Source organism: Leptonychotes weddellii, chromosome 3, assembly GCF_054177405.1.
Source record: "Leptonychotes weddellii isolate Sample4059 chromosome 3, ASM5417740v2, whole genome shotgun sequence".
Taxonomy (NCBI): domain Eukaryota; kingdom Metazoa; phylum Chordata; class Mammalia; order Carnivora; family Phocidae; genus Leptonychotes; species Leptonychotes weddellii.
In genome coordinates, this window is record NC_138371.1 from 121,942,716 (window position 1) to 121,966,779 (window position 24,064).

The 24,064-nt window shown below is 39.2% G+C and overlaps 1 protein-coding gene across 12 annotated transcripts in view; it reads left to right on the plus strand.

The window, feature by feature from the left end:
• Positions 1-24,064, plus strand: part of CAB39L (calcium binding protein 39 like) — a 112,543-nt gene that overhangs the window by 72,634 nt on the left and 15,845 nt on the right. For all 12 annotated transcript variants that reach the window (XM_081815446.1, XM_031032086.2, XM_081815449.1 and 9 more), the window contains 3 exons: positions 8,812-8,980; positions 15,782-15,841; positions 18,255-18,320. In XM_081815446.1, coding sequence (XP_081671572.1) covers positions 8,812-8,980; positions 15,782-15,841; positions 18,255-18,320 — 295 coding nt within the window. The remainder of the gene's footprint in view (positions 1-8,811; positions 8,981-15,781; positions 15,842-18,254; positions 18,321-24,064) is intronic.

A 24,064-nucleotide genomic window follows, 5' to 3' on the forward strand; every position in this document is an offset into this window, starting at 1 on the left:
AGCGAGAATGAGAGAGAGTACATGAGAGGGGGGAGGGTCAGAGGGAGAAGCAGGCTCCTAGCTGAGCAGGGAGCCCGATGCGGGACTTGATCCCGGGACTCCGGGATCATGACCTGAGCCGAAGGCAGTTGCTTAACCAACTGAGCCACCCAGGCGCCCTAAGACTCCATTTTCTTGTATTTATAGCACACAATAGAAAAATAAGAATTATTATTTTTTAAAGATTTTATTTATTTATTTGACAGAGAGAGACACAGCGAGAGAGGGAACACAAGCAGAGGGAGTGAGAGAGGGAGAAGCAGGCTTCCCACAGAGCAGGGAGCCTGACGCGGGGCTCGATCCCAGGACCCTGGGATCATGACCCGAGCCGAAGGCAGACGCCTAATGACTGAGCCACCCAGGTGCCCCAAAAAATAAGAATTATTTACTTTAAGAATAACTTCCTCAATTTTGATTCATTAGGAAAGTTATATAAAATATCTTTCCATTCCTTCTGAAAAGTTAATATTTAGTTTATTCATAAGGCTAAAACTGCTTATTAGTTCATTTATGAAGGGCCTACAATAGTAACAGTACTAGTAGTAATAACACTAATGATAGTAATAGTCATGGTAGAAGTTTAGATCATATTTACTAAAAGCCAGGACTTGCTTTGTATTTATGTAATAGTCTTGTAGGTAGTTATTATTGCTGTTGTTATTGTTATTGTTATAACCTATTTTATGCATGAGGACACTGCAGCCAGAGAGGTTAACTAACTTATCCAAAGTCACATAGCTAGTATGATTTAAACCCAAGTAGTCGGGCTCCAGAGTCTGTGCTCTCAGAATACTACCCAGCTTTCCATTCCTCAAGCAGTCATAGTCTACAATGAGAAGAGACAACTCATTACAACTCATTGTTGTTACTTTATGGGACATCAAAAATGGTGCAGGTCTTAAAGTAGAAAATTGCCAAATAGGCACAAAGAGTAGAAGGATTGAGTGCCTCCTGTGCAAAGGCATGGAGGCATCAAAATGCGTAATGTGTTTGGAAGTTGACGGGACTTGTGGTATAGCTGGCGTCCAGTGTGAATGGGAGGAAAAGTTGGGGGATACAGCTGGAAAGGCTGAGAACAGATTATGAAGAGCCTCCTGTGTCCCACTAAGGAATCTGAATGTCATTCTGTAGGTAACATGGAACTCCCCAGGGACTAGATGTGATGAGTTCTGGTTGCAGTGTGGAAAATGGCTTGGAGTGTGGAGGTGCTGAGACTGCAGCTTGGAAGAGTCCAAGCAAGAGATAATTAGGGCCAAAACTTTACTGGTGATATTGGGAATGAAGAAAGCAAATATTTTTAAAATATTTTAATTTTTTTCTGATTCATAGCAGCACATACTTATTATTTTAAACTATAGGGACACCTGGGTGGCTCAGTCGGTTAAGTGTCTGCATTCAGGTCAGGTCATGATCCCGGGGTCCTGGGATCGAGTCCTGCATCGGGCTCCTTGCTCAGTGGGGAGCCTGCTTCTCCCTCTGCTGCTCCCCCTGCTTGTGCTCTCTCTCTCTCTGGCAAACAAATAAATAAAATCTTAAAAAAAAAAAAAGAAATGTATAATATAGAGGGAGTACAAACCAAAATTCTCCCAAAGAAAACCATTATCAACAATTTGGTGATAATACCCCTGTGCTTTATTCTCTGTTTTAATGATTCTTTTATTTTTTAATCCAGACTTTAAATCCATTCCTTCACATCCTGTTGTAGATACCATTTATTGAGCACATGCTATGTGCCAAGTATTGCATTCAGTATCTTTACTTATGTTATTTCATCTAATTCTTTTAATAATACTGTGAGGACTGGGTATTAATTACTCTTACCATTTTATAGATGAGGACATTGAAACTTAGAGTAAGGCTACTGCTCAAGGTTATACAGCTAATAAATGACAGAACCAAGTTTTCAATCCAGATCTGTTTCTAAATTCCATGTTCTTTACCATTATTGTATCTTTAATAAGATTTGTGGACCATTCAGGTGTGAAGGAAAAGAAAATTATAGAAGATCCTGAGTACAGGGTAGACAAGAAGTCCTAAGTAGACTTTCTCTAAATGAACTTTTCTCTTGGACCAGGCAAGTGACATTCCAAGTTACTGAGAGAACTTAAACCCCTCTCAGTGATCCATAAAAAATCATAGCCAATGGAAGATGTTCCAGAAGTCTAATACTGAAATCATAAATTTATCCTAATAATACTTAAAAAAAAATTTTTTTTTTTAAAGATTTTTATTTATTCATTTGACAGAGATAGCCACAGCAAGAGAGGGAACACAAGCAGGGGGAGTGGGAGAGGGAGAAGCAGGCCTCCCACAGAGCGAGGAGCCCGATGCGGGGCTCGATCCCAGGACTCTGAGATCATGACCTGAGCCGAAGGTAGACGCTTAACGACTGAGCCACCCAGGCGCCCCTACTTAAAAAATTTTTAATCCAAAAATTTCAACCATATACAAAAGTAGAAAGTACGAAGAAACCCTATGTACCCATCACCCAATCTTAACAACCATCAATATTCCGCTGTGTTTGTTTCATCTATCTCCCCAACACCTCCCCTTCCTGTTTTGGCTAGAGTATTTTAAAGCAAATCCCAAACCTCATGTAATTTTGCTTTATCAACCCTAAATAATTTACTTTGATATGCATTGCAAAAATAAAAAAGATAAATTTTACATAACCACAATGTAATCATTATACTTAAAAAGTAACAATAATTCTTTAGTAACTAATACCTACTCCATACTCAAATTTCCTTGATTGTCCCTCCCCCAAATTTCCATAGTTGGTTTGTTCAGTTAAGGATCCTAACAAGTTCCACTTACTGTATTTGGTTGTAATGTCACATAAGTCTTTTTAAAGTCTCTTTTCATTGAGAACAGTGCCTGCTCCCCTTTTTATGAAAAACTGAGTTCATTGTGCTACAGAATTTCCTCCATTCTGGATTTGTCATATTGCTTCCTAATGGTGTCACTTAACTTGTTCCACTGTCCCCTGTATTTCTGTCCTGGAGGTTATATTTAAAGACTTGATTAGATTCAGATTCAGTTTTATTTTGGCAATCGTATTTTATAGGTGGTGCTGTGTAGTTCATATTTCATCTCATCAGGAGACATACATTTTATAATGCTAAGATTGAGCAGTGGGTTCAGGTGGAGACAGCTTAATCCACTGTAAACTTCTTCATCAATCTTACACTTGATTGTTTTACCAATCATTGATTAACACTGTATGATTCAGTTATTTCATTAGCAGTTACAAAAAGATGATTTCCTAATCCTGTCATTTCTCATGCATTTATTTTTTTTTAAAGATTTTATTTATTTATTTGACAGAGAGAGACAGCAGGAGAGGGAACACAAGCAGGGGGAGTGAGAGAGGGAGAAGCAGGCCTCCCACCAAGCAGGGAGCCCAATGCAGGGCTTGATCCCAGGACCCTGAGATCAGGACCCGAGCCGAAGGCAGATGCTTAACCGACTGAGCCACCCAGGCGCCCCTCTCATGCATTTATTGACTAGAGTAGTTTTATAGAGAATAACTTTCCATCATCTACCACAACAACTTAACTACTTTAAAATACAATTCATACCAGAGAGGTAGAATGAATGCCTAATTCTTCACTTTCCATTATCAATTTAGAGAGAAATAAGTTGTTACCCCAGGAACTTCCATTGGCATCTAATGAGTTTCTTTTATCTCTCTCTCTCTCTCTATCTCTCCCCTCCCCCATCCCTTCATTATCATTATAAACTTGTGGGTTTAATTTTTTTCATATGTTTTATTTTTCTTGCTGGTGCTCAGTTGTCTATCCTTCAAGTTACTTCATGTCCTTTTGATATTACTCACATTAGCAAGTGAGATTCCTTGCTTTCTGGCACAAGATATACCAGGCCCATCTTGTATATTTCCTAACACAGACTTGGAATCAGCCATTTACACCAAGGACTGATGTTCTTTTTAGTGAGAAATGGTTCTTAGAGACTATAATCTGGATGCTTGGGCTTCTCATTGGATTGTTACTGCTTCTAAGCCTTTTTAGTGGACAGAGTTTTCTCCCTATTTTTAAAGTAAGCAAATATATCTAGATTAAAAGCAAAACTTCTTGCCTATATTGAGGAGGCCAAGTGTTTGTTGACATTTTACAGAACTTTTCCAACTACTGCCTGACATTGTTTGCTTCCAGCAACAACACAAGTCATTTTCCCCCCTTATATGTGTTCTTAACTTGAGATATTCTTTCATGAGATCTTCTGATGAGTTTTTGTATGTTTACTGTAGTTCACTACTTGAGGAGACAATTGCTCTTACATTTTAGCTTTTCTTAAACTTGAAAGGGATCTTATATGCTGTGATTATTTGAATAAACATGCATGTATAGTAGTGTGCCTTCTTTATACTAACATAGTTAGAGGCCAGACTATATGATCCAAAATACAAATCAAAAAGGAAGATATAATTCAGTTCTATAAAATAATGATACAACATGTATTGGATTAATCTTTATTAGCAACCTGACATAAATTAGTCATCGTAGAGGCACAGTGATTCATCTTGGTCCCTGCCCTTGGGAACCTTTTTCATAAGTGGAACAGAATAGATATTTATTCTGTACCAAGAGTAAGGATATTTATGTTATTGGGATTTGAAACTTAAGATAGGCTAAATTTGTGGAGCAATAAACTATCAGAATCCCATATCCTAGAGGGTAGTAAGGTTGAAATGATATATGTGAATTATAGATCCCTTAAAGGCTACTGACAAAAATCAAGAATTTCTCTGTATATCCCAATGTATTTCTAACTTTAAGAAGCTTTCATCTCAGAGAATGACATTTCCACTCTTAGGCACAAACTAGTGGGATGCAACAAGTGTTCTGACCCAGAGGAATATTTTTTAAAATATTTTTTTAGTTCTCAAGAATAAATAGTGTATCACAGATGGTTCCAATAAACTTTACCAAATGAAAGGAAAAAGTGAACTAATTTTACACAAGAGTTTGGAATATAAACTTTTTATAGATCTCAGTTTGGAAATTAAATCAAGAAATGAGAAAAATGTTGGCTACAGATCATACAGCTTTTTGTTTAAGCCAGAGTTTGAGTTTCATTACAGTTCTAGTATTAAGAATTTCAGTCAGCGTTTGAAATTCATTAACTTCTCGGGCGCCTGAGTGGCTCAGTTGGTTAAGCGTCCAGCTCTTGATTTTGGCTCAGGTCATGATCTCAGGGTTGTGAGATTGAGCCCTGCACAGGGCTCCATACTTGGCGTGGAGCCTGCTTAAGATTCTCTCTCTTCCTCTCCCTTTCCTCCCCCCCCCCCCCCCACTCACACACACACACTCTCTCTCTCTCTAAAAGGGTGGGGGGAGGAGAAGAAAGAAGAATTCATTTCATTATATGCCTACTTTGTGCAAAACATTATGCTAAGCACTCTGGAGATTGAGGTGGGGATAGGGGAGAGTAACAAATAAGATACAGACAGCACATGGAGATGGGAGCAGAGGAGGAAAGGAGAAAGTAACAAGAGAGCAAGATGGTAACAAGTAAAACCTATCCCCATCAATGAAGTTGTTTGAAATGAGGTGAAGAAAACAGATTTATAACTACTTATTGGCAATATAACGTAGTATAGATTAAAAAAAGTGCTAAACTGGAATTACAAACTGTTGTAAGAATATGAAGGAGAGAGAGAATAATCCTGAGTGGTGGGTTATTGGGAAAGACTTCAAGGAGGAGGTGGTATTTAAACTAAGCCTTGAAAGATGAGAGAGAATCTTAGAGGTAGAGATGTAAGGAGAAGGACATTCTAGGTTGAGAGAATGACATATCCCAAAATTGTAGGGAATGGGATGAAAAATGAAATTGAAATGTTAAGTTTAGGGCCAAGTTACAAAAGTCCATAAATATTTCACTAGTAAGTCTAGATTTTAATGGTCATAGGTTCTTTCTCTAGGCCAGCAGTCTTTATTTCATATTTCTAAAGTACTCTACCAGTAAACAGCAATGTTTTTCTCCTTCACACTTTAGAAAATACACCCCTTTTTATAACATTTTAATATTTTCCATCTATAACTCTTCCATGTGTACCAGCAGGCTGATTTTCAAGTTCTTCTGGTAAGAGAAATTATTAACACTATAAATAGGCATTTTTGAATATTCTGCAAGTAATCATGCCTATCTGAATATATTAGCATTTAATGTTAATATGAGTTATTCAGGGAATACTCAAAGGAGAGTTAGAGATAGTATTTGGCATAAAACAGGACAAAAATGATAAATACTACCCTAGTTTCGTGAATCCTCTCAAATATACTTGTTTACCATTTCCCCTACTGTATTTGTAGATTTGATTTTGCAAAGTAGCCGGTTTCCTAAGTTGTAGGAGAGAGATTCTATTCTTGAATCAAATGTCATGTAGATGTTGTCTTTTAAAGAATAATGCATTATTTTTTATTGCTCAACAAAATATTATCACTTATATTTGGTGAGTTATATCATGAAGTTTTGTGTAAGAGTGGTTTTGTTTTGATTTTCAGTTTTCTTATCTGTTCATTTTAGTTCTCATCTGTTCAGTGGTCTTTTTGCTTTTAAAAATATTTTTTGCTGGAATTTTTCTAATCTGCAAAATTCATGGTAAATTTGAAAGGTTATGTAGGTCCTTTATGGATATCATTTTTCTTCTGTCCTCAACATTATAGGAAAACGCTTTTTCAAGAATTGAAATAATTGAGTTTTTCCCCAGTGGGCTTTGTATTAGAACCATAAAAATTAATATTGTATTTAACTGAAATGAAATGAAATAAGATTTTTTTTTATCCTATGTGTACTTCCCAGTCTTTTACCACTATATCTCCCTTTGTTCTTTTCTACTATTTACTACACAGTTGCCAACTGTATCATTTTAATACTGAGCTTGTTTTACTTGAGCTAAGTTTTGTTCACTTTCTTGAAACCTTATCATACACTGGAATGTAACGCAAACTAGATTTATTTCAGTGTTGAATTTTGTTGTTGTTAAAGATTTTATTTATTTATTTGACAGAGAGAGACACAGCGAGAGAGGGAACACAAGCAGGGAGAGTGGGAGAGTGAGAAGCAGGCTTCCTGCCGAGCAGGGAGCCTGATGTGGGGCTCGATCCCAGGACCCTGGGATCATGACCTGAGCCGAAGGCAGACGCTTAACGACTGAGCCACGCAGGCGCCCCTCAGTGTTGAATTTGACACTTGAGGCATTGTTATTAAATTAGGAATGGAACAGATGTAATGTGCCAGTCCTGAATTGTTTCCTATAGTAAACATTGTATTTTTCTAGTGCAGTTTTTGTTTCGAGCTGTAATTCATGATTTCAGTGAGTCATTCAATACGCAGCTCTTTATTATTGGTCATCTTTTATATACAAATTGTATATATGTGCATGTCATATCTATCCTTATCCTTATCTTTTTCCTGAACCCCAGATAGATATATTCTACTTTCAAGGAGACATCTCTACTTAGACATTAGGCATCTCAAAGTTAACATGGTCAGAAACAAACTTTTAATTTCTTCACTGATCTGTTCATCTACTACTAGTTTTACTCATCTTAAAAATTGGCACCACCATCTACCCAATTATTCAGGCCAAAAATATGGGAATCCTTGAGTCCTCAATTTCCCTCACTCCAGATTTGTTCCCCACCCTACGCCAGCTATGTCGTTAGCAAGGCCTGTTGACTCTTCCTCCAGACAATCTGCACGATCTGCCCACAGTCCGCTAATGTACTACTACCACCTCAGTCAGGCCACCATCATCTCCCGCTGGGCTTCTCCTCCTCCTACCCGGTCCCCCTGCTCTCATTCTAACTTTCCAGCTCATTTTTCTGGTTTTTGTTTTTGTTTTTTTTAAGAGAGAGAGAGTGCACAGGAGAAGGGGGGAGGGGCAGAGGGAGGGGGAGAGAGAGAATCTTAAGCAGGCTCCATGCTCAGCGTGGAGCCCCATGAGGGCTCCATCTCACAACCCTGAGATCTGAGCCAAAATCAAGAGTCAGATCCTTAACCAACCGAGCCACCCAGGTGTCCCCATTTTTTCTCTTGTTTTATAATAGATTCTCCACAGATGCCCAGAGTGATCTTTTTAAAGCATATGTTAGGCCATGTTAATTTCTTGCTTTAAACTCTCCAAAGGCTTCCTACCACACTTTAAAACCACACTCCTTAGCTTAGCTTATGTAGCTGTATGTGATCTGGCCCCTGCCGTCTCCACTGTTGCCTCATTTCACACCGTTCATTACTCTTCCCCTGCGTTCTAGCCACACTGGCCTTCTCTCTCACTCACCAAGCTGGTTCTTGCCTTGGAGCCTTTGCAGTTAGTTCCCTTTGCCTGGAATGCTTTGCTCCTTCCCTGACCCCTCGGTCTAAATGAAAGTAAATTAAGTAGTCACACTCTGTAGTATAAATATTTTAATGTCTTCAGTTTAATAGCACTTCTCAGAATATGAAATTTCTTTTCATTGTTTATAATTTGTCTCTTACCCCATTAAATAGTATTCCCACTAAAAAATAGGAACTCCAGGAAGGCAGTGACCTGTTGTGCTTACCATTATGTCCTCAGCGTCTGGAATAGTGCCAGGCACATCTTAGATATTCAAGTAGGTATTGAATGAATGGTGTTTGAATGAACTGTGACAAATGGTATGTATGCTTCCTTTAATAGCAGTATTGAAATGGTTCTTTTGATGCCATTAATATTATTTTGTTAATAGGATAACAGTGTTCTCTATTTCTCTCTTGTTTATGCTTTAGATATGAAGCCCCACAGATCGCCTTACGTTGTGGGATTATGCTGAGAGAATGTATTCGACACGAACCACTTGCCAAAACCATCCTCTTTTCTAATCAGTTCCGAGACTTCTTTAAGTATGTGGAGTTGTCAACATTTGATATTGCTTCAGATGCCTTTGCTACTTTTAAGGTAATTTTTTTTTTTCTGAATCAGCTAGGTCATTTAGTTTTAGCATTTAGTTAAAGTCAGTTGGCCTCTGAGGAGGCAGTTTAATTTTAAAAAACAGAAAAGGCTATTCCTTAGGCCTGAACATAACCAACTGTGATGCAAATCATAAGAGCATCAGTAATGCATTCTGTCAGGCCTGTTAGTTGGAAAAAACAACTCAAAATACTTGTCACAAACTCATACAGAATGAATTGCAATATATAAGTGAAAAAAGGAACATGTAGTATTCTCTGCAAAGCATGCTTTCATTTATGTTAAAAACAAAGGGTATAAGATGCATATGCACTGAATACCTCTGGAAGGTTATCAGGGAAGGAGGATCAGAGTTTACCTGCTGGGGGGGGGCAGGGAAGGAAGTGGGTAGTGAAGGGAGCTGGAGAATGACATCTTTGCATATGAAGGACATCACAGTACTTTCTCAGTGTAATTGTAAAGTCCCATCCAGTGAAACAAATTACTAATAAATGAATTGTGGTTTTTTCATAATCATCTATAGTCTTATAAGCTTATTAACTACTCTGTTACTAAATAGGAAATGAATTTAATCTTAGTTTTATATTAAAATTTTTTTAATTGTTGTAAAATAACATAAAATTACCATCTTAACCATTTTTTAGTGTACAGTTCAATAGTGTTAAATATATTCACACTATTGTTCAACTAATAGGTGTTAAACAACAATGCTCCATTTCTCCCTTCCCCTCAGCCCCTGGCAACCACCATTCTACTTCCTGTTTCTGAGTTGGACCATCAAAAAGCTGTTCAGAAAGTATATTAGAAAATAATGTAGCTAATTTGCAAACTAACATACTAGAACTTCTACATCCAATGAATGATGTCACCTTAAAGGTTTCTGTCTTAGAAAATCATTTACTTATTCTTATGTTCCTGCCATTATTTAATATATTTTGAAACTGGTATCATTGTCTATGACATGTTATTTTTCAGTAATGGCCAAGCTTTATCCTTCGAGGGCAGATAAAAGTTTTGGAAACAGCGCAAAACTTTTGACATTCAGATTAGTGGGTAAAGTGGGTGATCGTGGTAGCTAGAACTATTTTTGGTTTTGGTAATAATAATGGTAATGATAATAAAAATAAATTTGAAAATGACTAAAATAGAGTCTGATTTTCTTCAGTGTATACCACATGGCTCTGAAGACAATTTTAGAAGAGGAATTCTGAAAATATTTTAAGCTGATGATGTAATGGCATCATTGACAAACAAGTCAATTACAAAATAGACAAGACTCGTTTAAATGTATATATTCAGATTCATTTCTTTAACAGCATTTCAGCAATTTACTTGCTCCATTTATGTCATTCCAAATTTACTTCTACTTTTTTTAGGATAGAAATATATATTGTTACCTAATTGTAATCCATGTATGACTTTTTATTTTTTATATATTATCTTAAATACATACTTTAATAATATTGGCATAGTCCATATACCAGTATTAGTAAATACTTTAATCTTATTACTTTATGGAAATGACTTCAAAGTTGCCTATGACCTGAATGAGAAATAGTTCCTTTTAACAGCTCTCCAGAGGTCAAGAAAGGTGAAAGCAGTAGTTCGTTATACTGAAAACCATGTATTATTTATAGCCTAGGGATTTACTCAGCCTGTTCTGAGAAGGTGCCCTGAATCCATTAGGAGATACATAGGCTCACATGGTGGCAGGAAGTGTGAGAGAGCGTCAGGGAGCAGAGACAAGAAACAGCAGGGACTGGGGAGAGCAGGAGGAAGGGGGACCTTGGGGGGCAGAAACTCTAGCAAAGGGAAGGGTTGGGGCCTGTGGCAGTGCAGTGAGAGGGGCTTTCTGTGACCAAGAAGAGGGAGCACTGGTGAGTGGACCCCGCCCTAAAGATAGCCTGGTGAAGGGGTAGGCAAGTCTGGGCAGCTGCTGCCTGCGACATAGTCTATCCTGACATTTCCACAATATCTCTGGAAACGTCATGAAATGAGGAAAATTGAATTGATAAGAACTCATGTCACAGTCCTGTTTGAGGAGGACAATTTACTGTGGCACTTTTGTTTTAACAAATGGGGGGTGGGGAGTGCAGGTTTGGAACCAGGGCTGAATTGCCTGATAAAGGAGAGGAAAGGAGCCATAGTGCCATTGTTCCCTAAAAGCCTCAGCCAAGCCCAAAGTAAGTACGGAACCAATCTAGAATCTGGGTTTGAAGGGAGAGCGGTCACCAGCCTGCTGGGGTTTTCCACATGTCTCCCTCCAGTCCTGCCTGCCCCCTAGATTCTCCCTGACAAGACAGGCGGAGGAAGAGCCGAGCCTGCAAGTCTGGGATAGAAGGCAAAGGGCAAGGGAAAGAAGGAGAAGGAAGAATGGGGACTTTAGGGGGGGATGAAGAAGACAGAAGAAGAGAAGAAGAGAAGAGCAAAGAGTGAGGGGAAAGAAGAAAAGAGAGGGAGGAAAAGGCTGGGAACAGCAGTAAGGAGAGTTGCCTGGTGGGTGGAGGGAAGGGGAGCAAGGGCGACAAGCCGGGGTATGTGCTCAGAGTGCTGTGTCACTTGCGGGCCCGCTCTGTTCCACGGGCCACTCAGTCTCACCCGGCAAAGCAGAGGTTGTACAGTGGCTGCAGATGAACCCCGCCAAAGTCTATCTAGAGCACACGGTGAGAGAGGCCTTGATGCATCAAATCTGAAGAATGACATTTAACACAAAAAATTATTCCATTTCTTTCTAGCGAACTGTCTGTGCCTAAACAGCTAAGGAGATGTTTTCTATTAATAGATAGCATAGTCCCATTTTTTTCCCTTTTCTATCTGATGACTGTGCTGTCATGGAAACAAAGTTGGTTCTGTTTTTTAAAGACTGTAAGTAAAGCTTCACAAATAATTATAAACAAAGAAAAAACTCTAATGGAGGCAAAAAGCAAATAGAAACGAATATGTATTTTTCAAAATTTCCTCAAAGATTTTTCAACATTTAATAAAATAAACTATACTTGATAATAATGTCTTGCTATCATATGTTCAACCCAATTTAATTTGCAGCACAATATTAAATATCAAAAGTAAATTGATGTTAATTTATACCTCAGCATATTTTCCATCAAACTTAAGTCTCTGAAAATCTAAATTAAAATCTAAATCTAAATAAACTCATAAAAAGTTTTCTAGTATGCTAAAAAAAAAAGTGGGGGGTCACCTGGATGGCTCAGTTGTTAAGCATCTGCCTTTGGCTCAGCTCATGATCCCAGGGTCCTGGGATCGAGCCCCAAATTGGGCTCCCTGCTCAGCGGGGAGCCTGCTTCTCCCTCTCCCATTCCCCCTACTGTGTTCCTGCTCTTGCTATCTCTCTTTCTCTCTGTCAAATAAATAAATAAATAAAATCTTTAAAAAAAAAAAAAAGCATCCAACTCTTGATTTCAGCTCAGGTCATGATCTCCAGATCCTGAGATCTCGAGCTCTGCATCAGGCTCCACGCTCAGAGTCTACTTATTATTCTCTCTCCTTCTCCCTCTACCCTTCCCCCATGCTCACTTTCTCTCTCTCTCCCCCCCAAATAAATCTTTGAAAAAAAAAGTTTTCCAGTATGCCAACAATATTGGAAATGCCAATTTCTATATTTTTCCAAAATGCTGTGGTTAATACAATAGGACAGTGACCATAAATCACTGTTTCTTTTTAAGTAGATGGCTTCGAGGGGTTTTAGTTGTTTGGCTTGGTTTTAGTTTGATTTTCGTTTGGTTTTGTCTTTTGTTTTTAACCTCTTAGACTAGCCTTTTTTGTTTTGAACTCCAAGATGGCTGTTGCCCAGTTTATTCATTAATGTTTTAACATTGTTTATATTTTTTGTCACAGTGTTGTCTACAAATTGTCCTTTCCCAAAAAGCATTCCTGACGATCAGAATTTTTTTCATCCCTCCTTCCAAGAATTGACATGATAGGAGGGGTTTGAGTTTCAACTCCTTCTGCCACCTAACTGGCTCTGTGTCCTTGAGCAGGTAGTTAACCTTGGAGTTTCGTTTTCCTCATCTGTGAGATGAAGAACATAATCCCTGCTTTGCAGAGTTGTGAAGGTTAGAAATAGCATGTGTAAAGCGCTCTGCACGCTCCGCGACACAGAGTAAATCCTCCATGAATGGCAGCTGCTGTTTGGCCCATCTACTGTCACATCCCTGCCATTGAGTGTGTCTCTGTCACTCCGCCCTGGGTCTCCCAAGGTGTGCAGAAGTCACTCACTTAGCAATGTCACATTTTTTTTAGCATGATACATACACTATGCAAAACTTAGTCTTGTCAAAACAGAATTGTGGGGAGGTGCAATGAAAGAGTACACTGTTTCAATTAATTTTTAAAATTTTAAATTTTTTAAAATTTGAACTTTATTTTTCTTTGCAACTTTCTGCTTTTTCCTTTTTGGGTAGGATTTACCTAATTTTTTCCACTCTTGTATGATCTGTAATGATGCAGCAATTGTATTTGTCTTTGTACTATGTGTGTATATATATGCGTGGGTGTATGTGTATATATATGGTCAATTCCTCCAGCTTTGTACATGCATCTACTACGTACAGAAATTTGAGGGTATAGCTATGAATATATACACATGAGTGTGAGTGTGTGTGTGTGTGAGTGAGAGAGAGAGAGAGAGAGAATCATTCATTGGCTGCACCCACCATCTTCACATGCTGGAGGAATTCTACCCCATCGTATTTTATTTCTCTATTATTGGATATGTAAGTTATTTCAAGTTTTTTCCCTTGGAATTTGGCAGAGGTGCTACTATCAGGACTGCCTCCCAATTACTCTTTCTTTGGAGTAGCACTAATGTATAATGAATGGAAACCTTCCCAGGCAGCCCTCTTCTGCATGGTGCTCCGTCGGCTGCCTCCATCACTGTGTGCGCAGGCCTGGGGCCATGAGAGGGCACAGTCCCCCTACTCAAGCCTGCCGACTGTTGCAACAGCTGGAGCCAAGGTCTGCTGCAGCCTTTAGAAAGAAACTCTTTCTAACTAGGGTCAGCTCAGAAAAATCACTGATCCTGCTCAGGACATTAGGGAAGGGGGTGTCTGAAAACTAGACACCGCAAAGAATACTGTGGAACTACCTTATTCTCTTTTGGGGGGGTCCCCTGAGAGAGGAGCTAGTTTGAATTTCGACCTCAGACAGACCAGGAATGAATTCCTATAGAGGGTTTTCCCATTTTAAAATTCCAGTTCCAGAATACTGGATGTTATACTGGGAAAAAAAAGTACCGGTTTCCACTAATAGGCGCAGTGGTCAATCAAGATGTGATGATAAGTAATGAAATGATATCATTGTTCTTGAACTTGAAAATTAATAGCGCAAGAATGCATTCAATATTTTACTTAGTAAAATAGAAATAGGTGAGTTTTGCCATTGCTGCTGCCTTCTTGTTCTCTGTGAATTTATGTTGTGGATCTTCTGTATGCTTTTAGGAAGTTTTAATTAAATGTGTATTAAAGTATAAGAACTTATTTTGGAAAACTTTAAAATTCTTGTTATGTTTTTAATGAAATTCTACATTCTACCCAGAGTATTTAGCCTCTAAGCGTATAAAAGGGATTAGGTGAGGCTTGTTTTCTTTCAACAGTAAGGTGAATTAAGGATATAATTTAGGTGTGAGCTGAAGACAGTCAAATGTTCCTTTATGCTTTTGTTCAGTTTTCTGAGAGTCATGCCTATAATAAGATCGGTCTTCTTGTCTTTAGCTCTGAAAGGGTGCGCTGTATGAGTCAGTCACTGCACACCACCACACAGTCCATTAACCTGCGAGCAGGATGAGCCTGCGATGGCTCAGTTAAGTGTCATTTTTGAGCTTCCCAGCGTCCTAGGCACCTCTGTTTTAAACTGGCACCTCTGTTTTAAACGCGGTTAAGTAAAAAAACTAAAAGTTGAAATCCCTAAAATTTTTTTTTTTTTAAAGATTTTATTTATTTGACAGAGAGAGACACAGTGAGAGAGAGAACACAAGCAGGGGGAGTGGGAGAGGGAGAAGCAGGCTTCCCGCTGAGCAAGGAGCCCGATGCGGGGCTCCATCCAGGATCCTGGGACCATGACCCGAGCCGAAGGCAGACGCTCAACGACTGAGCCACCCAGGCGTCCCCCCTAAAAATCTTTCAAGTTAACTTATGAGATACGGTTTTAAGCCATTAGGCATTCTTTAAAAAAAAAAGAAAAAAGAAAAATAGGGGTGCCTGGGTGGTTCAGTCATTAAGCATCTGCCTTCAGCTCAGGTCATGATCCCAGGGTCCTGGGATCAAGCTCCGAGTTGGGCTCCCTGCCCTGCGGGAAGCCTGCTTCTCCCTCTCCTGCGCCCCCCTGCTTGTGTTTCCTCTCTCGTTGTGTCTCTCTCTGTCAAATAAATAAACAAAATCTTTAAAAAAAAAAAGAAAAATAGCTATTTATGACATTTCAAATAGATCATAAACTTTATTTGGATATTTATTAGATCATAATCACAATGTAGTCATGGCTTGAAGAAATATACTGTAAACCCCATCTCTTAGGCGCTATTTGTTTCACTAGTTAAATTATTCCTATCATAAATTTAACAATGATATGAATTAAAACTTTTTGTTGTTGACATGAAACAAGCTTGTATTTCACATCTTAAACTAAGAATGGAAATAGTTTTGTGGATGTAAAGAAAATATTCTTCAGAAACTTTTATGTTTCAAATGAATGGACTTATAAAATTCTTAGAAAAGCCAGATTTATAAAATTTATTAGCTATAATAATTTTATTTCACTTAACTGTTCTTTTTCTAGGACTTACTAACCAGACATAAAGTGTTGGTCGCAGACTTCTTAGAACAAAATTATGACACTGTAAGTAGAAGTCCTTTTTAAGATTTTACCTCATTTTCTCTTCCCCCCGCTTAGATCTATGGACACTTGCTCCTATTTATGATTCACAACAGACACTAACCATGTCTACCATGCACCCAATTTGTCCATTTACCTGGAAGCCAAGTCATCAGGAAACTTTGTGGAAAATTGAGGATGGCAGGAGATTAGGGCTTTCTCATTTTTCACACCTGTTTCTGTTGTTGTATCCAGAGCTCCAGAAAATGACTGGCACCTGCTTACTTTGATCCTGATTTAAGAGCATCCATATTGCCCTTAAGAGGCAGTAGGTAACCAGAGAAGAGCACTCCACCCTCACTGAAAGAAATCATTTTACTTGCTTGATAATTAGTTTTACTTACTTGTAGAAATGCCAGAATATTTGTCTTCCAAGTCCCTTCTCAAATGGTGAATCTAACCCATCCTTTTGAGATTCCACTGAACCGTGACTCTTCTAGGGAGTTTTCCCTAATCCCACCCATCCACATATACGCATGCTTGCTCCCTCCCCACCCTGGCTGCCACCATTTTCCACACTGTATTATGATGTGTCTGTACCTTCCTGGCTGGTTCTTGAGCTCCCTGAGAGGCAGGAACCTGATCAGAAACTGTAGATGCTAGATGGAATGTTAAAGACTCATTAGATGTCCATTTATAATAAGTGAAAATAAGAGAGCTAAGATAGTTTATGACAAAACCCACGGCATCAGCTACTAATTTTTTCTGTAGAATGAGTGATGGAAATGTGTTGTGCAGGAATGCTTTGCATTCAGGAAATAGTACGCAATAATTTGTAAGATGGTAAACTCATTCTCTGTGATCCCTCATTTACCCGATTTTGTCTTTGTACCTATAGTCACATCTTGTGTAATTTGGTAGCTTCACAGACACTGAGCCTGCTGCACTGACCTGAACACCAGCTCCGAGACCTCATGCTCCCTCAGACATTTCATACTTTCTGAGTTTCATATTTCTTTAGCAGTAAACTATGAAATGGGAGCATGTGAAACTGGTGTCCTGGGGAGTCAGTCATACCTTATACATGTATTTGAAGTTTCTGGTTACATATGATTGCACTCATGTGGAATTTAAGAAACAAACAAGCAAAGGAAAAAGAAGAGAGAAAGAGAGAAACCAAGAAACAAACTCTTAACTATAGAGAACACACTGATGGTTACCAGAGGGGAGGTAGGTGAGGGGGGATGGGGGAATAGGTGATGGGGATTGAGGGTGCACTAGTCATTATGAGCACCAGGTGATGTATGGAAGTGTTGAATCATTATATTATACACCTGAAACTAATATAACACGGTATGTTAACTATACTGGAACTAAAATTTTACAAAACTTACCACAAAATTTGATAAATTTCATGTCCCACAAAATCCTGTCAGAATAAACAGTAAGTCCTTCATATAATTATTATGACTTTAATGTGCGCTACCTGGTTTTGTTTTTACTTTTCACTTTCTTAATTCCTTGTTGGAAGTTATCCTCTGTGTGCACTGCTTGCCCTCATCACATCCATGCACACACACCTCACACTTGGCCCTCTGAGGACCCAGGACTGTTTTCCTCCCTCCTCAGCCCCTGGACTCTCCTGCCTTCAGTTCTCCGTTGGGCTCGCTCCTCCCACCTCCGTGGTCTCTGAGGCATGTCCTTGCGTGGTAGGAGGTGGACGCTTAGCTTCCCCAGCATCTGGCACTCTGTGTGAAACTGAAGGCCCCAGGCAATGGTTGACAGCCACAGGGGGAAACAGGAGCCCCAAACACCAGCATCCCCCAGCTTTTGGGGAGTGTGGAAGTCCTCCAGAGAGACCAGCTGGGATTAGCATGGCCATTTTGTGGCAAAAGTTGCCCCATTCCTCTACCTGTCCACACTATGAACTTGACAGTTTGATTCTTCATGGGGTATCACGTGAAGCCCTAAGTGTGTTGAATCTTTTCCTAAATTATTCATGCACTAATAGCTACCAGCTACCAACTTCTCTAAAATGGCATGAAAGGTGTTATTTTGCTACTCAGTTAATAGATGAGTTAATAGATGTTTTATTCAAAAGAGTGTATTGAGAAGACTCAAATACTCCATTTTTCTACTCAATTTTTAATTTGCAGAACTAAAATAAAATGGACAAGTACATCTGTTGTATCACTTGACCTTCCTACCCCGCAGTGTCTTTATGTGTAAATGAGGATGATGAAATGGGGGAAAGCTCCCTGTGGACAGTGTGATCAGCATAGAGTTATTACGCACAGAGAGAGATGCAAAGCACAGCAGCTGGGCCGCACTGGCCTAGTGGGTTGGGGATTTACTTTTGAAGCAAGAGAGCAAGCAAACCTAATGCAGAGAAACCACTGCTGGTTTTACACTCTAATATTTATTTTCTTTTCATTAGATTTTTGAAGACTATGAGAAATTGCTTCAGTCTGAGAATTATGTGACTAAGAGACAATCTTTAAAGGTAATATCAAATTACAGGGCACCTGGGTGGCTCAGATGGTTAAGCGTCTGCCTTCAGCTCAGGTCATGATCCCGGGGTCCTGGGATCGAGCCCCGTGTTGGTCTCCCTGCTCAGCAGGGAGCCTGCTTCTCCCTCTGCCTCCACCTCTCTCTCTCTGTCTCTCATGAATAAATAAATGGAATCTTTAAAAAAATAAAATAAAAGTAATATCAAATTTCTTTAAGAGTCCCAGTTGAGGGTGCCTGGGTGGCTCAGATGGTTAAGCGTCTGCCTTCAGCTCAGGTCATGATCCTGGAGTCACAGGATCGAGTCCCGCATCGGGCTCCCTGCTCGGCGGGGAGTCTGCTTCTCCCTCTGACCCTCCTCCCTCTCCTGCTCTCTGTCTCTCATTCTCTCTCTCTCAAATAAATAAATAAAATCTTTAAAAAAAAAAAAAAAGAGTCCCAGTTGATATCATATTAGTAAATGATGGCTCTGAGTGAACAAGTATATAAAGAAAAATTAAGGTGTCCCTTTTTTTGTAACTTGGGAAGTATGTTTCATGTTATGACTGTATTTTGTAGCAAAACAATGTAAGTGTCCTGCCTCAAAGACTTTTTGGAAGTAACAATATAAATAATATGTACATGATAAAGTAGAATTTAGTATATTTCAGCTCTGAAAGAAAATCAAGCTTAAGTTAATTTAAATACAACCGCGGTTCTCTCCTAGGGCGTATTTTGTGGAGATGAAAAGAAATCACTCTTAGCTTGAAATTAAGATCTGAATTACTGTTTATAAGAATCAGCAAGGTTCTCCTGTAGTTTTCTTTCAGTGTATCTGAAACAGGAAAAAATGACCCTATTTCTCTTATACATCTCTCTGTAAACTAGACTTTGTGGGCTATTTTGCAGAGAAGGGGAGAGGAAAAGGTTATGTGACGGGGCTCACCCCCATCTGAGCACTTACCCCCAGATTTGTAACATATTTTTCTAAAGAATTTTTTTTTTTTTTGCATTTCTGGGTTCCATATTCTGAGCATTCATGTTAGTGTTCTACTGTAGGTCATTTTTAATTCCTCCACCATTTAACATGACATGTTCAAATTGTATTTCCAGCGAAGATTCTGAAATATGAAAATAGTCACTCTTTAAGAGTTAAAAGAATAATCTTTAATAATCTTTAATAAATTTGGGTACTTGATCATGGACCCAAAACTGTGCTTCTCTAAAAATGCTAGTATTACACTGAAACAGACTCTGGAAAGAGGTTAAAAGATGATATCACCAGCTGGAAAAGAAAATAAAGTCAGTGCTCAATTATCTGCAAATAGTTTAGTTGGACCAATTATTGGGGGTGGTGAGGAGGGTAATAGGGCATTCCATTTGGTCAACAAATATTTATGTGCTCCTATTCCTAACATTACGGTGACAGCCAAGAACAAAATGAAGTGGCACCTGAAAGGACCTTACATTCTGTTGGAGGAGAACAGACAATAGATAAAGAAAAAGATAAATATATAATTTTCAGGTGATTTTAGAACAGTTAAGGAGGGCGCAGGGACAGGAAGTGATGACAGGGGTGGTAGGGGTGTTTGTGTGTAACCAAGTGGCATTTGCTCTTGGAGATTATATCACCTATGAAATGCCTGTGGAAGTTCGCTCTCGCCCAGCCCAGGCAGCCCAGCAGAGTAGGGCCACATAGTCAGTGAGTAGCCTTCCCTCCTTCAGTGAAAATGTGCCTGGGGGCGCCTGGGTGGCATAGTCGGTTGAGCGTCCCACTCTTGGTTTCGGCTCAGGTCGTGATCTGGGGGTCCTGAGATCAAGCCCCACATAGGGCTCCGCACTCAGCACAGAGTCTGCTTGGGACTCTCCCTCTCCTTCTGCCCCCTTCCCCCACCCCAGCCTCAAATAAATAAATTAATTTTCTAAAAAAGTGCCTGGAAGCAGCCATTTGGTCAAGAGGAGGTAGGACTGGTCCTATGGGAGTGGGACGTCAGTTAGAGCTGCATCTCTACCCTTCAGATTCCATTCAGATATTCCAAAGAAAGTTACTGGCAGATAATAATTGGCTGGCTTTGTCAGGTACTTTATATGATGTTTGGGCTTACTAAACATCACTTGTATTATTTTTACATGTTGGGATAGTGACATTCATAGAACAATGTGTTTGTTTCTAAATATTGAATATACTTTTAAGTGAAATGATAAACTAAGTGTATTTTGTATGACATTTTTGTCAGTTCACTTTTACCTGTGATTTTGCCTTAGCAGGACCCGCCTGCCCCTGAATTTGTGCCCTTGCTGCTCCAGCATTACCCATTGTTGGGGGGGTCAGTGTGCTATTTTCAGTCAGTCATTCAGCACTCTTTATTGAGTTTCCCCTTGCGTGGAAACCCACCCGAGGTGATCCATATAGAAAATATACCTTGGGTTCACTGTTCTTGCTGCTGGAGCCTGGATTGATGAGATCAAGCTTCAGACAAAGGCAGGTGACATGCTGCCGTGCTCGCCCACGTCTAGAAAGCTTGTTAAAGCATTTGAAAATAAGGCCACATCCTGTTGCCACAGCTGTGTACCTAAAGAATAGAATTCCTTATTTGTAAAGGGTTTCACAAGCACAGCCCAAAACAGGGGAGCTGGTCTGTATTATAAGAGATCATCGCCCTCGGTGGGAAGGAGAAATTGAACGGTAAACAGAGCTGACAATGCTCCGAGACGCCAGTGTATAAGAAGTCTCTCATACATTTTCTAAATCCTTCCTCTTTTTAGTGGGAATCCATAAGATCCTGAACCAAAGTAGCAACATTGGTATAAACTAAGGTGATTCAACTAAATTGGGATCAAGAAAGATGAGAGTCATAGACTTTAGAATTTACCCTCGTACCGTTTTCAGCAGTGACAGGAATTGGTGATAGAAATTTTTCTGCGATCGACTGTCTCTACTAGGGCTTTAGGTGAAGTTACAAAGCTAACAGTTGTTCCCCTAAACGTCTCCCTTCTGGGCCTCCTTCCTGCTTTTTCCTTCTTGTTACCCTGTCATCCCTTCCTACCCATTTGCCCATTGCCCTCATTCTGTTCTCAAGATGTCGTCAACCCCACCTTGGCGTGCTCCCTAGCAGGATGCATTTACATTTGATACAGAAGCCTGTTAATTCAGCACATGTGTGAAATTTGGTGGGGAGCATAGGGGAGTGAGAAGGTTCATTCTTCACTGCTGCCAGCTGGCTCTCCACTATCCAGCCCCCTTTTCAATGGCTCTGGGGCCAGACACCTCTGCACTGTTCCCAGCGGCACAGGCAAAGAGCAACCGAGTCGGGATGTGGTATTGAAACTCTCCCTTGCCCACTTGATTGTGCTTCCTCCTTATTTACAGATGCCCAAGCCCACTCAGAAGGCCTCTTTCCTGTTCTTTATTAATCCACCCAGATGTACTATGTTGGCTGCTACTCTTGCCTAAAATCTTTTATAGTGGCGTGTCTCACAAATATTTTATTTGCACTATGGTAAAACTGAGCACTGGTTGGACACTGAAGAAAACCAGTAAAAGACAGATAAAGCATATCCAAGAATGCAGAAATTGTTAAAATGAGTACTAAAGATTTGGCTTTTTTGAATGCTAGATTATAGGCAGAGACATCACTAAAATAGTCTAATTTCACCGTATTCAAGGAGAGAGCTGTGTATCCTTATCTTTAATAGAAAAATGTTGTTTTGGAGAGCTCTGCTGGTGCACTGTTGGTTTTTCCTTTTGAGAATTAGGTCTGTGGTAGCAATATGTTCTGTTTTGACACAGCCATGTTTATATCTCCGAATTCTGTACTATTTTGTACATATATGTTTCATCATTTCAGAAAATACTTACAGTACAATATGTAAGAGAAATTTGGTGGTGAGCAAACTTACATACTTACAGTATTCTGTAAGTGATAAACTGTCTTAAAGCTAGGCAATTTTCTGACTCCGAAGTACTGGCTGCCATCTTTTGGTAATCATATTCTAAATTTTTCTGAACTACCTTGGGGTGCTTAGATTCCTGGTGTCAATAAAAAATAATTAACAGAGAAATTCCTTCCCCTCACATGACGGAGCTTTGGAATTTATTTCTTATCTTCTTCAGAGCCATTTAATTACTAGCAAGAAAGATCATAATTCAAAAGAAGCTTGGCAGAATTTTGGGGGTTGTTTTTGGCTCTGGTCAATTTCATTAAAACCCTAAGTTTTAAAAAAAACTCATCATTTCTACTTGCTGTGCTTGGCTTTACTCTATATTGAAGCCTATAAAATCTAATACAGAGAACTAAAAACAATTTTTTTTCCATTTTATCATGTTAAATGCTTTGTATTATGATGAAGTGCAGCATTTTGTCATTGTCAGTATTAATTAAAATAGATTAACATTTAATGGCTAAAAGAGTCAGTGTTGTTGGTCAAATGATTTAACACGATTGTTTCAGAAAAGTAGTGAAATTATATTAGCAGAGGATCGAATGGATAAAATTTATATGTAGGCATCCCCCTGTAATAAAAATTAAAGTGACTTAATCTGAATTTAACTTATAAATGTCACTTCAGCAAATTCTTGAGTGTGTGTGTGTGCGTGCAAATTTTAAGGGTAAATTTTTTTAATGAAATTTCTTGTTGAAAGACCTTTTAATATGTGTATGTGTCTACTATATGTATTTGTATATACATGATATGTATTATATAATGATTTTTATGTTTTATATAAATATATCTTTATATCAATATAGAATCTGTACATATAGATACAGATCTATATCTGTAATGAGGCCTATCTATTATCTATATATGCCCATGTATATCTTAAGTGGGTATGTCTTATATACATAGACATATATATATGTATCTTGTCAGCTTTACAACCAAAAGTGGTTGGGTTTTTTTGAGAGTCCGGGAGTCCTCCCGCTGACATGTAAACATGTAGGAAGATAGCACACTGTCTCCCCGTCATCGGGGAAGTTAACCTCGGTGCTTCTCTCTGAGCTGTAACCATTTGCTTGTCAGAGACATGAGTTTTATTATCCTCTTTATTAGCTGAATAAAGGCAGTTAGCTAAAACAAGTAGTTTCCTTAGTGGCCAGGTGGGTTCAGAGTGAACTTTGAAGGGTGCATAGCGAAAGGTGCTGTCAAGTCCTCTTACAGGGAATGGATTGCCTTTCATCTTGAGAAGACACGTATGCAATGGATCGGAGCTGCATGGCTATATAAACCCCGTGGAATTTTATCTGTCTTCCTAATATCTTTTTCACAGATTACCTATAATATTGTGCTGTGGATACACTTATTCAATAATCGAACTGCTTTCTTTCTTTTCTGCATTTTGTGGACTTTATTTCCCCAGCAGCATCCACACACATCACACAGTTAAGTTGTAAAGTGGACAAACACAAGCAAGATTTGATACATGCCCACATGGAGCTTATGTTCTAAAAAGGCAAGTAAATCTGTACTGCAAGGCAAAGTGAGTACAGCTGGGGAGAAACAGAGCACAGAGCAGCAGGTAGAATGGTGCTTCCCCAGGGCCTGGGAGGCAGGGGGATGGAAGGTGTTAGGGGGTACACACTTTCAGTTATGAGCAGACTAAGTCCTGAGGATCCGATGTGTATAGCCTGGTGACTATAGTTAACAGTACTGTGCTGAGTACTTGAAATTTGCTGAGAGTAGATCTTAAGCACTCTCATCACACACCAAACCAAAGGGTAACTGTGAGGTGATGGATGTGTTAATTAACTTGATCACGGT